Source organism: Telmatherina bonti (assembly GCF_933228915.1).
Source record: "Telmatherina bonti genome assembly, chromosome: 4".
NCBI classification, from domain to species: Eukaryota; Metazoa; Chordata; class Actinopteri; order Atheriniformes; family Telmatherinidae; genus Telmatherina; species Telmatherina bonti.
The window spans coordinates 28,477,426-28,494,711 of record NC_136622.1 but is presented as its reverse complement, the minus strand read 5'-3'; the positions used below and the strand labels follow the sequence as shown (position 1 = coordinate 28,494,711).

General features: G+C 40.7%; 1 protein-coding gene across 2 annotated transcripts in view; it reads left to right on the top strand.

Annotated features, from left to right (window-relative positions):
- The window catches only part of LOC306755127 (cadherin-4-like), a gene marked incomplete at both ends in the record, with an annotated part of 261,980 nt that overhangs the window by 113,517 nt on the left and 131,177 nt on the right, over positions 1-17,286 (top strand). For both annotated transcript variants that reach the window (XM_079239397.1, XM_079239398.1), the window contains one exon: positions 1,451-1,474. In XM_079239397.1, the coding sequence (XP_079095523.1) occupies positions 1,451-1,474 (24 nt within the window). The remainder of the gene's footprint in view (positions 1-1,450; positions 1,475-17,286) is intronic.

Below are 17,286 nucleotides of genomic sequence, written 5' to 3'. Positions count from 1 at the left end.
GCTGCTAAAGCCCATTTGCTTTAAAGTCTGATGCGTTGTGCATTCACAAATGGTTTTCTGCATTTCTTGGTTTAAACCAGTGTTTAACTCAGTCGTCGTCAAAATCTTTGGGCCACAATCCTCAAGCTAACATACCTTGGTGTTGACACACACCCCCACCTGACTGAGTCATTATTTGTGTGAGTTATTGGGTCATCTTGCAGACATCCTCTAAATGTAAGGCTGGGAAACTGTCATGTTCTTCAGAAATAAGAAGAATGAAGCAGTTTTTGGTGGATTTGGTACAGTGTTGTGACAAGTCACCTACAAACCCAAAATTAGCTTCTCTTGCAGAGGGAATGTCAAATTCAGATTTTTATATGGCATGGGTACTAACTTTGTTGCTTTTGCATTAAAAACAAAATCAAGGTATTAACTTTACACATTCATCTCTGCATAAATGGCTTCAGTTTGACATCCTTGGTAAAACAATCATACATTTATTTGGTACACTTAGACTATTTTACAATTGTCTGGCAACCCTTTGAACATATCTTGTGGGACTGATCCCCAGTTGTTGTGGGGGACATTGCCATTCTGTTGCTGTCAATGAAATGAGACAGAATGGCAGGAGGCAGATGAGTTGTGGGAACAGATTTTAATCCTTAAACTAAAAACTATACAGAAAACGGGACAGAAACAAAACAGGCAACTACAGATATGCTAACACATGACACAAACACAAAAGCAGCAAACGGAATTGAAAGCAAGGGCTATAAATGCAGACAGAAACAGAACAAGACACAGGTGTAATGAATCAGCTAACTGAGTCCAGGTGAACCTAATGAACGGGAAAGCCAAACAGGAAACCAGAAATGAGGAAGCTAAACAAGGAAAACTACTAAATAAAACAGAAAATTGGGACAAAAAAGACACAGAAAGTCCAAGTTGTGACAGTTTGGTTTAACTTACTTATACTGTTGCCTTTCAGTCATCTCGAACCAGCCTTCCCATTCGCTTTTGACCTCTAAAAGCATTTTCGTGCAGGCAGCTGCTGCTCACCGAATCGCTTTTTTTTCAGACCATCAGAGATTGTCGAGTTTGTTAAACACTTATGCCAACCCACCTGGCACCAGCAACTTCGCCATGTTAAAAGTCCCTTTAATCCTCTTTCGTCTTCACTCTGATGCTCTATTCCAACTTTAGCAAGACATTTCGACAATGCCTACATGTGTAAATGAAGTGACTTCCAGCCATGCGTCGGGCTGATTAGCTATTTGTGGTAACAGACATCTAAGCAGGTGCACCCAATAAGGTGACGAGTGCTTCTCTTTGCTTTTAACGCGTTTCCTTTCAGGCAAAATTGGCAGCGATCGCCGTCATCCCCTGGCTCCGATTTGGCTACAACCTTTTTAAAGCCTTTCGACTTCTCACTGACTCCTCTGTTTGTCTTCTTTTTTTTCCCCTGCAGGTACCACAGTATCATCCCAAAAAGGTAAGACACAATTCAATCAGTCGCCTTTGTATTACCTTGCTTTTTTTTTTTTTTTTTTTTTTTTCTACATGGGTGGTGTGTGTTGTGCGTACAACTGTGTGCTCTCAATTTTTGCTAATGAGATGAGAAACGTTAGATGGTTTTGTTGACGCAGATTTGAAATTGTCATTCGGTGTTTTCATTGCAGAAAAAGTTATTTGATTACAAGTCAATCACTCACACCTACCGATGCTAACTGACTTATCCTGCGGTGATAGACAGCCAGCAGCCTGGGCTCGTGGATTCTCTTTTGTACGTCTAATGCTTAGACTAATCACAATTCTGTTTAGACTCCTCCACACTTTCATGTGTATGTTAATGTGAAGACGGGGGAGGGGACTGTTTTGCATTGTGAGTCATTAGGGAGAGAGGAGAAGCACGGTGGGGATAGATGTTTGTAGGAACATACCTGTAGGCTGTTTTGATTTTGTAAGATGATGGGGCCAGACAGTGAAATTGTCTAAGCCGCTGCAGGGGTCTTGTTCTGAGTGGCAGCCTGCAGGTGTAGGCATCAGGCAGTCCCAGCCCACTACTCTTCCTGCAGACGATGCTGTAGTGTCAGAGGGTGTGTCACGCTCTGTGATTGCAAAGCAGACAATCAGGCAAAGGAACTCCCTGCTGATTTTGTTGAAACGTTCACTTGCCCCCTGCTGCGCTCATGAGACTGTAGCTGTTGTTGTATGTATGAGCATTTAGTTGGCAAAGCAGAACGCAGGTGAAACGTGTTCATTGTCATACCAGTGTCACATAACATGCATGTATATGTCAGGAAAACAACGATAGGATGTCTTTTGTGACTTTTCCACCTTCCAAAGCTTCCAGCCTGTTGCAGCTGCTAATATGATTTTTAGCAGGCATTGACCGAGTGCATCTGCGTGACAGGTTACACATAGTATGCTCATATATATATACACAGCTGTGAACCTCTGTATGCGATTGCCATGGGTTGTACACTGCTGTCACATTGGCCTATAAAAATAAGTGATGCAGCCTGCCTTAGCTTCCCTATCTGATGAATGTTGAGAGGGAGCAGAGGGTGGCATGGTGTACATCATCCCTCCACAGCTGCACTCACACACATTTCTCAACAACAAGCAGATAAGTAAGGCTGCATAACCCTGACGGTGAAGGAATGCTTTGCCTGCATTTATGCATTTTGCCCGTTGGCATGTCTTTCTTGTCCTGTTTACTCCGTATGTCCAGTTCAAATCTGTTTAGCTGCAAACGTCAACTTTAAACATTCACAGTCCCTCAGTCGCAAATACTTTTTGAGTACCATGAAGAAAAATAGCCTGCTGGATTCATTCAGACATTGTGAGTTATAGATGGCTTTGCTGCTTTGACAGTGTAATCAGTACGGAAGAGCCATGGGGCCTTGAAGCAAAGATAATGCACATAAAGCACATGTTTGTGTGCGCACGCTTGTATAACTGGCATGCGAGAGTGTGTTTGTATGTTTTCGTCTGCGCCTCTCAGCATGGAAGATGAAGGAAAGGAGGTGTTTGTGTTCACTTGCAATGTCAACAACCCACAGTCTCAATCTGTTTTTTTTATGCAGCGTGAGATGCAAGGGGCACACTGCCATGGTAAATATGTTTAAATAAAGGCCAGCACATAATAGTAAGGTCTGGGTAAGATTCCAGATGGGTTTGAGTAACCTTTACTGTTGTTCCAATACTATGATTAATACAGGACCTCGGTATAATGTGACCTTATTCCTCAGTTTTCTACTTGTGTGGAACATCCCTGTTATCTGCCCTCCTACCATGACATCTTTTATCCAATACTTCTCCACCTCCTTCCACTCCTCCTCCCACTCTGCTGCCAAATGAAGTATATTTATGGCACCTGTGCTGGAAAAACAGTCTCCAGGAGACGTCCCTCTAATTTCATTTTCAAAATGCCAGCAATAAATTTATCAAATGGGCTGAATCGAATCGGAGTCACACGCAGTGCCATCAGTCATGGGCTGTCCCTGAGGGGCCTGTGGGCGTACTTAAGCCAGCCAAAAATCTCTGCTGGCAGGAGAAAAAGACTGAGTGTTGAGAGGGGAGGGGGTCCTGCAGGAGAAAAGCAGATGAATGTGCTGGAGAAATATGCTGAGAACAAGGACGCGTGTGCATATCTTTACGTGCTTAGGTACTTACGCGCAGGCATAAATTAGCTCGTGCGCGAGTGGGGATGCGTATGCGTGCTCAGAGGTCAATGCAAATCATTGAGCGCATTAAGAGCCTCATGCTGGAATCTCAGTTAAGCACTTTGGCTGTCGATGCGCCAGAGTAATAATTGATTAATTGCTACACAAGTTAATTGATTGTTTTTGCTCGTTTTTGGATCATTTAATCCCGTTCAGTTCAAACACCACTTTGAGCTTCATCCCTTTCCCCGCTGCTGAAAACTTCAGGTTCACACGCTCTGCGCCCTCCCGTTTCCCCTTACCTCATCCTCACATACCTGACTCTGGCACATTAAAGATCCTCTAAATGCCTGTGTCGCTGCATTCCTTTTGTTTCACCCCTCTCCCTCTCCGCCTATCTTTGTTTCCCCTCTTCTCTCCCATCTATCACAGTGCCAGTTAAACCAGGCGTGAGCGCGGGTAAAGCAGCTTACTACTAACAGTTCTAATGAAGTCAGGCCTCGTTTTCCTCTAACAGGGATCAGTGGAGCTACTCTGTGAAGCCTGTCAGCATTTAATGATTAGATGAAACATTCAGACACCCGCTACGAGAAGACAGGCACGCTGATATATGGTAATACCCAGCTGTGGTCTCTCTAACACAGATCCGCAAACATTTATGCATGTGCACACTCCTCGCACACACACACACACATACACACACACTCCCACTCCTCCCACTTCGCAAAGGTCTTGATTTATGACTCAAACATTGCATCGAAGCTATACGCAGCAAAGTGACTGAAAGAAAAACAAATGACAGAGATGCAGAGAACAAGCAATCTGACTATTGATTCCTGCTATGTGCGGGAAGGCGGAGAAAAAAAGTCAGCCGCATGAGAGAGATTTTACCCTTCGCCTTCATGAGCAGCTTGTAAACAACTACACACACACCCGATTCAGGATTCATGCTGTGATCTGTGATTTCTCACCGCATCTCACTCACACTGCTAAAAAAAAAACCAAACAAACAAACAAAAAAAAAAGCTTGACAGAGGATGAGTCAAAAGGCCAGGATCTCAAAACCGTTTTGAACATTTCAAGATTCATCTCCGATTCATTTTAAATCCTATTAGGGTAGGTTATCCTGTGTGCCCACGTACTCCGGCTCGGCGTGAGACTGTGTCGGTGTGTGTTGTTAGCATGTCAGCGAGTGCACCAGTGGGAGGGCGTTTGTTGCCGGGCTTTGATGCTACAACTGAGAAAAGGAGTGACAGAGGCAGTGGTTGGGTCAACAGGCTGCCTGTTTGTTGGAGTGAAAGGGTGCCTTCGAGGGCTTGGCAGGTTTTTACCCCATTAGCCACAGATGCTAATTTACCTGTCAACTTCCAGCTCTACCGGCAAGCTGCACTCCTCTCAACTTCTCTCTGTGTCTCTATCTTTCCACAACTCTCTCTTCTAAAGCAGTCTAGCTCCAGATATCACCCTCATTACATTTTTCTCCAACATCTTCCTCTGCTGAATTGGAAACACTTCCTATCCTTTCACCAGTGATTTCTCTCCCTCTTGCAAACCTGTTTTAGCTCCAGCTGAACAGTCATAAGACAGTGGGTTTGGAGTTAAATGCATGTGCATTTCTGCCAATGTGCAGCTGCTGCTCCAGGCCTCTCATGTATGACTCGGTTGTAAAGTACTTGAATAAATGAGTTGACAGCACCACTTTTTAAGGAAGTGCTTCTGGCACAACAAGTTGAGTGAGCTTAGCATTTAGAAATGGCATCTAAAGGAAAGAAAACTAGTGACAGGATAATTATAATGCAGTTATCATCATGTGATTTTTTTTTTCTTAGCGGTTAACTGCCCTGTATATTCAGCTTGGAGGAACCTCTCAATGGATTCGTCAGTGTGATTGTTATAATAATAGATGATGTCATAAAGATTAGATTGAAGGTAAAGGTGTTAATGATTCTGTGGGACTTTTTTTTTTTTTTTTTTATTTTTTTTTATTGCAGGATGATTTTTTTTTTCCTTTTGAACTTTCTTATTTCTGCTAATGTAATATTTTATGACATAATATAATGTAAAACCATTAAATCTCAGAGATTTCAAGCATCAGAAGTAGTATTTACAAACCAGTAGTGGCAACAGGACATGGAAATAAGATAGACTTTTGATGGTGATGGCTGTGCTCTGTTTATCAAATAATTTAATAATAATTTCATATTTGGCAACAAACTGAAGCAGAAAAAGAACAGAAAATCATTAGATATAAGTTTTTGGCTCCACTATATTGACACTTATTAAGCTGATGTCAGCTGTGACCTGACATATTCAACATAAAGAAGAACATTTAATTTAGGATTAGCAAAGTCTGTCTTATAATATAATCCAATAAATATTTTATGACTAATCAACGGACTAAGGCGAGGTTAGTTAATCATGGTACCTAAACAGTAATATCATGAGACTTACGTTTGGTGTCACGGGTCACATTTCACGCAGGACAACACAGAGCACAGCTCAGATGCTTCATTATGATCTTGTCAGTCGACAAACGTCTACATCCCAGTCAGAGAGGAAGTGTAGGGGAACATTAACCTGCACAAATGCTTTACATCCTTCATTCTTGAAAAAAACACCTACTTGTGTGAAGCCAAACTTAGCTTGTTATGCAACTCAGACAATAACCTGCATACTGCAACATACTGCATCAAGGTCATTGTAAATAACTTAGTCCTGTTCGTAAAGGTCAGCTGAAAACTGACTTTAAAACATCTGCAGATGATGCCTTCAGAGGCAGAGGAGAAGGCGGGACACATTAGCATTTGCTTTCTTGCTAGGTCGCATCTTGTTGGCTGTATTCAGCCATGGTGTTGGAAATGTCTTGTAATGTGACAATCTATAGCCTTTGCTTTCTTCATGTTATGTTAGTTTATGGATGTGTTTATGGATGGCGGTCTTACCATTATGCTGAAGTTAGCCAATTTGGCAATTACACACACAGGTTATATTCTTAGACACAATACTTGTGGATATCTAGAGAGGTAAGTTTTCTCACACAGTAAAAGGAAGGCATTCACAGGACTTATTCCTTAACATGGTGATACCAAAATGAAAACGATTGTAATGAAAATTATATAAATTCTATAAAAGTTTCTGTATAAAATTAAAAATCTAGTTCCTGGATGAGAGGTCCTGGTGTTTGAATTGGTGGGCCTTGCCCGGGGCCCATCCAAACTGCATTTATTGTCATAATTAGTTGTATTACAGCCCATGTAAGATTGATCACTATTACCAAAAAGGGCTGGGGGATATGAACCAAAATGTCTATTTTGGTATTTCTAGGTGGAATGGTGCCGCTGGATAATATGTTCAGCTGCAGCTCAATGACACACAGGATGTCACCTGTACTTTAATCTAAAAACTGTAATGACATGAGAAACATTGGAGGTTTTCTTCTCTTGCTACGCAATGAGACTAAACTTTCAGTTCCAGCCACAGATTTGACAAATTCAAGGCCATGTTTTACGATGTTCTTCTTGCCAGCTTTCAGTTAATTATAAAACTTGAATATCGTCTTGCATGCAAAGCTCAGAGAGAGCGGCATTATCTTTAGACATGAAAATTCTATCACTGAATTTAGCCACAGTTCATCCAGCAACTTGCTAAATGTAGGACTTCTTAAAGTGGAACTGTTATGTGCATTTCAGGCTAATTGATTTTTATTTCTGAGACCAAAAGGGCTGGGATTGATGGAGTTATTGTCACAAATCGCTTTATTTACTTCAGACCGACCCTCACCGTAGGCTGTCAGATCAGCCTGTGGGCAAAACGAGTGGATTAAGACTCTTCTGCATTAAGCCCCGCCTTCCGCTACTGCTCTACATCGGGAGCGCGCACCGCAACTGCTTTTGCCGTCATTGTAACGTCTCATAAACAGAAGGATTAGGCTGATATGAACTCAATGAAAAAACACAATACAATATCAACACATAGCATACAGCCCTACATGTTGGAACCTGAATCAGACCCTGAAAACGAAGTGGAAAACAGCAACCCACAGCAACGAATGCAGCAGGATGTCTCTCTTTGGTAAACTCACCAGCCATCGTTGGAAATAACTGTATCCCACGTTTTCCACCCGCCTGATGTATTTGTACATGCCCTTGTTAACCAGTAGAAGGTAACCAATCACCGAACCTTATCCCCCGGGACGTCACAAGGATTTCCAAGTAGAAAAAACTCTCTAAAACAACGCGTTTTTCGTCGCCACGGAAACCGAACACAGAGCGCGCTGGAACTCAAACTCAAACTCAAACATGCGTTTAGGTGATAAAAAACAGTGTCGTTCACATGTCTGATGAGGATTCAACACTGTAACACTGTAGAAAGCTCAGAAAACTCCAAATACCATAATAGCACCCCTTTAATTATTTAATTTCTTTGTCTTAAAGTAAGTAAAGTAGCAACCACGAAGAGAAGTTGCAGGCAAGTGCAGCTCAGCTTAATGTTGACACACCCAGAGGAAAAGAAGGCAGTGGGTCGGTGACACATAAAGAGCAAGAGAAATGAGCTTCGGCCTGGTTTTACAGGAGGTTTTCCCTGATTTAATGCGTCATTTGAAAAATACCTGCATAACTTATACCAATATAAATGATAAAGTCTGTACACCACCCATCCTTATTATCATGCAAAGACTATAGTAGAGGAGTATAACTCTTTCATCACACACAAATGAACCCTGCCTGAGCCATCTCTACCAAAAAACTTTGGATGTTTGTTAAACAGACTACTCTTTCAAATGTCAACTATCTCACTATCGTTACATTATTATGAACTTGTTTTTTAAACATCTTAATCAATTAGCTTGCAAAAAAAAATAAAAAATCATTTATTTTGTTTATTCGTGTCCAAAACAAACAGAAAAACAAAGAGAAACATGTTTCTCTGGCCTTTTCTTTCAGTTTAAAAGTAAAAGGGTTAAGAGATCCGTTATATTTTACCAACCTGGTTTATTGTTACATAATTTATCTTTAAATTTGTTCTTTTAGCTTTTAAATAAACACTTACTATATTTTCACTGATAGTGTTTATCCCAAATCCCTTAATGCTAAACCGTATTAAAGATTTTATTGATGCATCAATATAAAAGCCAGTGTCGAACAGTAGGAGCACATCAGCTTCTAAACTTTGTCAGCATCAATTAATCTTTCCATTTGTTCCAAGCAAAGGGATTTATGAACCTGAGGGATCAGCTGCTTTTATTTGATGAAAGATACCTGCATTAACCTCCATGAATACAACTGTATAGCTGATGGTAAGAAAGGATTAGACTCATTTATTTGTTTGTCATGTTTTACCTTTTTAAACCGTAGCTTTTAACAGTGTGATCAAGTCATCATATAATGGCCTAATGAACGTTTCTTTTTTTGTGTTTGTTAATTAGGTGATGGCACATACATGCTAATAATTGTTAGTAAACAAGCACTGAATAACACGGTGGGTAATGAGAACAAAACTGACAATAAAAACAGAACTACTCGATGTAATTAAAAGATAAATCAGCGGAAGTGTCCCCCTAATGCCTTTAATTATTTCCAGACACTTGCATCCGTAGCAGTGTGAATCTAAAGGGCTTTGTTCAGCACATACCTATCATATGGTTGTACAGCTGGTGCTTTGTTTTATTTTGATTAATAAGTTTCACCAACTATGTACACTCTGTGAGGAAGTAAAAGTGTAGCGCCCAGTACCATCTTACAGTTATGAACTGCTGTGCCTAACAAAGCTGGCAGCATGGCAATAGACTCTTAGCCCATCTGCCATCTTTTATTCCATCAATAACCCATTTATGTTGGTGCAATACAGCAGTATTCTGTTTAATAACAGTCTTTTCTTGCAGTCTTATTGTCTTTTACTGTTTTTTTTAAAGCTGCAATAGTCAGTATAGTTTAAACTGCAATACGTTTCAAGTAGTACATTTTTTTTAATGTCATCCTAAAACTACAAGCAAAACAAAATTATGATAAATTATTGAAATTAGATTAAAATTTGGCATGCCCCTGTATGTGTCTTGCTCAAATCTCTGCAGGTGGTGCAGAGACAGGAGTTACTGGAAGACTTCCTATGTAGCAGTAATGACTGAATGAGTATGTGTGGACATGCTATGCTTTGTTTTCTGCTGTGTCCAGCTCATGCAGCTCTGGACTCCTGCAACGATGAACAGCGATTACATTGACCTTTATTTTATTTTAGTTTTCATGAGGATTTTGAATTCAGCCGTGTGAGCTCTGAAGGAGAGAGGGGTCATTATAGACGTGATCTTGCCTATATTGCATCCCTCAGACCAGCTAATAAGGTCCAACGTATATTGATTTTAAATGCCAACAGAGGACACTGTAGGCCCAGAGCAGGCACCCCAAATCTTTCTGACTTAATTGGCTGAAAGAAGACATAAGTAGTGAAGAGTGCCACCGGTGCTGGATGCAGAAAGTACCTCTTTTTCTAAAGTGATGCGAAAGGCTCTCGGTTGTTATATCACAATAGACAGATAATGGGGTTGTGTGCCAGGCTAATCGGTGCAACATGTCCAACTCAATGGATGCCAAAGATAAAGGCAAACCATGCAAACAGAGCGTGAGAAGACTCACTATGTCTGCGTGAGTTCTGAAACATTTGTCATGACAGAGATTAGATAAAAGAAGAGACAATTTTAACAAAAAGAATGGAAACTGAAAAATGGAAATTTTTATTTTTCATTTTATTCTGAATCCTTTTCTAAAAGTCAACTGCCAATTAGGTGCAAGAACAGCTTGTTCCCTTGTGCATGAACTTAATCCGATATTCAGTGTTGTACTCAGTAGGGTGCAACACTGATTGCTGTAGTGGATGAGATTTCCAGACCATACACACAGAGTAAAACAATGTTCGTGTGCACCACAGCTCTGGACTTTTCAAGATTATTTCCAGGTATATCTGCATGTGAAAATGGAGTAATCCAAATCAGTCAAATTGGACATTAAATTAAATTTATTCTGCTTATTCTGTGCAAAACCATTGTAACATCAGGCTAGGCTTATGAAAGAAGTCAGGTGATTGCCAGCAGCAGTGGCTTGGGTGTTATGTGCTGCATTCTCCACACTTGAACCAAGCAACACCACTTGGCCCAACCAAAGCAGCTTTCCTGCAGTGAAAACGTTCATCATGCTGAAAACTCGTCATTGTGAACAGATCAGATTCTTCCAACAATGGTTGGAGTGTGTAAGTGTAATTAATTATGACAGTCTTTGATAGAGCAACGTTCTTAACAAAAAGAAAAAGTGGTTAGGGTTTATCTGTGGGCGCAGGGATCTGCACTATTAGCACATGGTCGCACAGAAATGGTCGTGTTGCCATGTAGCGTTACCCAGGAGTCAATAACTCTTTGCCATGATTCAGTTATACGTTAATGTCGCGGAACTTCCTGCTCTGAGTTACTTGCATGATTCATCCATCTTTGTCTGTTTACTGACAACACACCGCAGTTGGACGTGAAGCCCTACAGGGCTGGCATTGCCAGGGAGGCGGGTGGCATATTGCACCCAGCAGGACAGCTCCGATGTAGACCTGCATGGCAGAGGGATTTGGCCAGCTTGGATTAGCTCAGCAGGATGAAACAGACGGGGCAGACTAGGAGTGGAAGACGGAGCACATCAATCTCTGCTCCGTGCACAGACACCTGAGAAACCTGAGAAAGAGCTGCGGAGCATCATGGTGAGTCTCGTTCACGCTGGTGAGCAACACACCTCAGAGAAAAATGAAGCAATTACCTCCATCTCTGCCGTCGAGCTAGAAGTCAAGCTAATATGCAAGATATTAAACTTTAGATATGACATTATGTCTTGAAATAGCTTTGCGTCAGACTCGGATTTCTTCCCCGATATTTAACAATGACTATTCATTTCCGAGCAAGGCCATGTGAATATTCATTGGAATGTCCGTAATGAGAAAAACACATCTCTGGACTCCACAGTCCCACTAATTAAGCAGACTTTTTCTCTGTACAGAGCTGTGCTCTCAAACCCTGTCAAGTGCTGAAAGGCATGTCACCAGTAATGGCAGATGGGTATTCTCGAGCCAAAAATAAACAAGTAAGTTGAAATGGTAAGAAAATACACACACAAACTGGAAAGAAAGTAGAGCCAGTTCCCTCTGACAGACTGCTGAGGAAACTTGTTTGTATTCTTCACTCAGACTGGCCCATTCTGTCCGGAGGATGGATCTTATCCAAGAGTTTATTACCAAACTTCAGATGCAAAGCCTATTCCTTTTCTGACACCAAAGAGGGCCAAGAAAATGAATCAGGGTCTGGAGAAATTGGCAGCACTTACAGGAGCACAGTGGGAAGAAATTCTCAAATGTTAAAGTTATGTCCTCCTTCAGCTCTTCTTCACTGTATTTCAGACTTTCTCTGAAAACTATACAGATTTTTCCATTCCACATCCAAGATGCATACTGTTGAGAATTTAACTCACAGTTGAAGCCATAGATTAGTTTAAAAAAAGAGTAACTCAGCACCATCTTCCCTTTAAAGTCAGTAAGATTTTGTGTTCAATGCGGATGTCAAAGACAGAGATAAAGCTGGGATGGCAAAGAGTCATATGGTGATGTGTATTTGCTGCATCAACTCACACCCCTTATTTCTTTTTCTCCTAGCTTCATAGAGTTAATCTTTCTTGCTGCTTTCAGTTCAAACTACAGACATGTGAAAGCCATGTCAGTAAATTAAAAGAGAGTCTCAGCAAATGGCTAATCTTTCTTTATTATTTTCAACAGGGATTAATGCAGTATCCTTCATCCATCTAGATTTAAAAAGAAGATCAAGAAAAACCTGTTAGATTAATTTATGATAGGCTACAAAAGGCACAAAAGGAAAGGTGAGAGGATGATGAGTCAGATCAGCAGGTTTTATGGAAGCCCTCGTCAGTGCCCTGACCATCTTAGAGATTACTCTTTGGAAAATTAAAAAAATGTTATTTAGAACATGATTACTTTTAAATGTATATATACACACACACACACTTATATATACTAACACACAGACACACACGATCTATCTATCTATCTATCTATCTATCTATCTATCTATCTATCTATCTGTGTATCTATATATATATCTATATATATATCTATATATATATCTATATATATATATATATATATATATATATATATATATATATATATATATATATATATATATATATATATATATATATATATATATATATATATATATATATATATATATATGTGTGTGTATAATATAATACATGTACATGTGAGTGTTTTGTGGCTCCAATGAGAAAAGTCCAGCTTGTCACTTACCCATTTAGCGTAAAAGGTCTGTATCCTTAAGACAAGCTTCTCAGTGCTACTTTAAGTAAGTACCTTATAGTCAGCAGAAATCAAGATAACATATTACAGTGCAAAATGGCATAAGTCTGCAGTCAGCCTCTTTACCTCGGAGAGACACATTGCACCTACGGAGGGGTGGAGGGCCCAGGTGGATTATTTTCAGCTAATTCCAAGCACAAATCAGTTCACATTCATCAATAATTCATTTGAAAGCCTTTGAGAAGTAAACACTGCTTAGCCCATTAAGAATCCAAATTGGCACAATGCCACAAAGACGTAAATAATGTACCCGACCTGACCCTGTGCACAAGGGATCCATAGCTTGTGCTCTATATGGAAATCCAATGCTCATTAGAGCAGGCAAAATCTTCTGTAGACTCATAAACAGTGTTACCTGGCGCAACACAAGCTTGGAACTGACGCTACAGACAGTAGAGGGAGGCAATTAGAGTGACAGCTGGTGCTGGAATGTGTTGAGTTATGCGGATTGATCTCCTCTGTCAGCTTTGTTTCTGTACACTTCAGACAAATGGAAAACTTGCACTCTCATTCAGTCAATAAATGCACATAGCTGAAATGTTAAAGAGGATCATACTCTCAGTTATTGTGTTTTTTTGTTGTTTTTTTTTTGCTCCTCTCTGTCCTGTATCATTTGCACATCACTTTCCCATCCTATTTAGTCTCAGCCAGTTTTTCTTTGCTTGTCTTTTCATGTAACTGTGGGAAAATTGTACCTCTTCAAGGTCTGCTTCTGGTGCTGAGGCGATGGGGTGTCGTTGGCTGTGTTTACGTTGCATTTTTCTCATTCCCTGTCCTCAGCTCTCAATTCCCACATGAGCAATAGAAGATGGGGAGTGGTCTGTGTCTTTTTGTTTGTGATCACTTAGATAAATAGGAGCTTCATGTGCTTTATTTCCATGTTTGGTTTTTCATTGTGTTTGCTTGTCAGTTTGTCACTTTGGAGTTATCTCTTTCATTGTGCAAGACTCTGGAGATAGTCTCCTAAGTACGTACAGCATCTGTCCAGGAGTATAAAGATATTCATAATCTTCCTCCAGTTACTTTTTCCCCTTTCTTTACCTTTAGAGCTCAAAGTTTTAGATGTATGGCCCATATAAAGATTAAGACTGAATGCATTGAGCTTGAAATGATTAGTGATAGCAAGAAAATCACATCAGCTCTGGTGAGATACTTTGTTTTGGCACCAGTTATTCTCTCCTCCATGTCCTGTGAATAATACATTACCAATCAACCTGATGGGGTTTCATGTGAAGTTGAACCAGATCATGCTGTATTAGACAAAAACAAAACATAAAATGGTCTAAATCTTTCTTTTTCTTGTTTTGTCACAAATTTGTGGCAGCATTTTGTTTCTTCATTGTTTCTATATGACAAAGATAGATAATTTAATAACAAAAAAAAAAAAAACAATAACAAAACTTTCAACAAATGGTAGAAGGCAAATATGAGGAGTGTTTTTTTCTTTTCCTTTTTTACATTTTCACAAAATTAATTGAATGGTTAATTCTTTCTTATAAACTCATATATAGATCTGTTCTTACTCCACTTTTCCAAGAATGCGTACTGAACATACACATTATCATTCGTGTCTGCTTGACTGAAACTTCTCCTCTGCTAAATCTGGCTGGGGATTTTTGCTTCACTCAGCAAAACACCATGCACATTCTCAGAAAGATAAGGTCAGAGTGTGTGTGTCCCATGTAGGAGGTTGGAGTAACAAACGATAAAAAAAAAAAAAAAAAAGAAAAGAAAAGACAAAGAAACATTGCAGGATGGGGCTATATGGCTGTTTTCTATCTTCTTTTCTACAGTCATTTAGCAGACACTTGCATCCAAAGTGACTTCCATACACATTCATAGCCCAATTGGCAAATTAGGGGGCAACTCGGGATTCAGTGTCTTGCCCAAAGACACTTCGGCACATTGAACTTCCAACTTTCCAGTTGCAAGCCAACTGCTCTTCCTCCTGTGCTACAGCCGCATATGTCATATGAAAATGGTTAAAAGTACAAACAGAACATAACTAAGGTTGAGTGACATTCAGTGTTTCCAAGCCGACACTAGCTACTGCTGGTAAGATATGTTGTCATAACCAGACTATTTGAAGGCATAAAGATATTTTTCATAGTAAAAACGGTAGAAAGTTAAATTCTGAGGAAAAGTTTTTTAGGGGATTACTGGAATAGGACTTGAGCATGCTTCTCTGAATTGGTTACCACTCTTATTGCAGCTCTCTACATTAGTTAGAAAGGATTCCTGTCCACCTCTACTAGCCAGAGGAGACCAATTAAAGCCATCTAGCAGCATCAGGGGAGCCAAGCTGCAGCCGGTGCCCACAGAGCTTCAGAACACTGGGTTTAGACTGGCGCCATCCTCCTCCTGAAGCTCTGCACTGTGCCAGTAGACAGGCAGTAATCGGATATTTCTGGGACAATTACAGGTGTAGACAAATCAAATAATACTGAGTGAAAATAATTAACTCCTTATCACTTTTCCAAGTTTCATTGCCAGATTTCCGTTTTGTAACTAATAAAGCTCCGTAAATTGTATCTATTTGCATTAATGAAGGTTTTTAAAGACAGATTTGTTGGCATTGTTTTTACACAGTCTGAGTCACAAGGAGCTGATAGCTGCTTACACCGGGCAGAAAGCCAAGCTAACCTATTAGAAGGTTAATACAGCTAGTCTTGAGGGCAAAGTTGAGTTTCCAAGCCAACTCTTTTAGGATTGTGAGTTTTTGATATGTCTGAAATTCAGATTTTCACCAAAGTAAATCAGTTCATTCAAAAAACGGAAGAAGAAAAAGATGAGAGAGGGAACAAGAACTGAAATGTGCAAATTACCTAGCACTGTTGTGCTGTTTTCAATTCAGCAAAGATGCATGGGTGAATATATTTAAATCATTCCAGTCTTTCTAATCCAAATGCATAAGAGAGTCACAGACAGACACTACGGGTAGAGACCTTCCCAGTGGGTGTTATTATTGTGTGCTTTTCCTGCAGCAATCCACACTAATGCTGCTTTTGCCAGTGATGCTTGGCCATGCTTCGGGGCTTTGTTATAGCATGGAGGCCAGAGATGTCACAGCCTGTTATGAAATAAGGCACAGATGTGAACTTCCTCTTTGCTTTTTCACCCCTTCCTTCCCTTTAGCCTCCTGCACCCTCCCCACCCCCTGTCCTAGGGGATCACTGCTGTGGAAATTGAGCCCTCTCCGTAGTGTCTACTCAGTAGGTAATAACTCGCTGTTCAGGCTCAGATAAAGAGCTCCATTCATTTAAGTGGCTGCTCTCCTTCTACACACGAGTGACACCTATCCCCTGGGAGACCAGCGGTGAACTACAGGCGCAGCCTCCACTAGCCTTGATTGCCTCCCTTAGAGCTCTTTGGCAGAGCCTAACGCCCTCTTCGTAACAGTTCCCCGAGCTAACAGTTCATGTCATTTTCATTTTTTTCTTCTTCACTGGGAATCCCTCATCTTTTTTTTTTTTAACTCCCCCCCCCACCCATGCCTATACCTCGTAATACCCTAACCCATTGCTTCTGCTATCTCCCCTCACCTGCTAATGCCTGCACATCTTTTTCTGCTGCTGTAATCACACCTTCACCCCTTTCTCATCCCTAGTCATTTTGGTGCATTTCTTCCCACTTCTTTTTTATGTTCTCATTGCCGTGCTCATCTTTATAGCCAGCTTCGATTGTTTCTCTTTACTGTACCCCCCCCCCCCCCCCCCCTCCCCGGCCATCTCCAGCTCTGTCTCTCCATCTGTCTCGTCAGGGTGTCTGTGAGGTCCCTGAGCTCTGGGAGTCACTGATGTGTGTACTGGTCAGCGGTACTCATGGGTAATGTGTAGATCATTCATCCTCTGGACAGGTATGTAATAGAGGCGGGACGAAGGGGAGAAAAGGGACAGTGGGAGATCTCTGGAGGTATGAGAATCAATTTCATCGGGAATCACCAGAGCAAAGAAGCGGAACCTCAGTCCCTCTTTCTTTGCTTCTCTCTCTCTTCCTGTCTCTGTCTTCGTTTCCCCACTCTCCCACTTCATTCCTGTCTGACTGCTCCCACTGATCGGCTCGCAAAACTCTCTGGCCAAGCTTCAGGATAAATCCCTACACAAATTAGAACACAGAAGCCATTATTTAAGTCAACCCTTTTTCTTGGCTCCTGCCAGAAAATTGTAGTTCTGTGTTAGGAACAGCAGAACAAAGGAAAGCACTTTCTTTTCTTCCTTTTTCA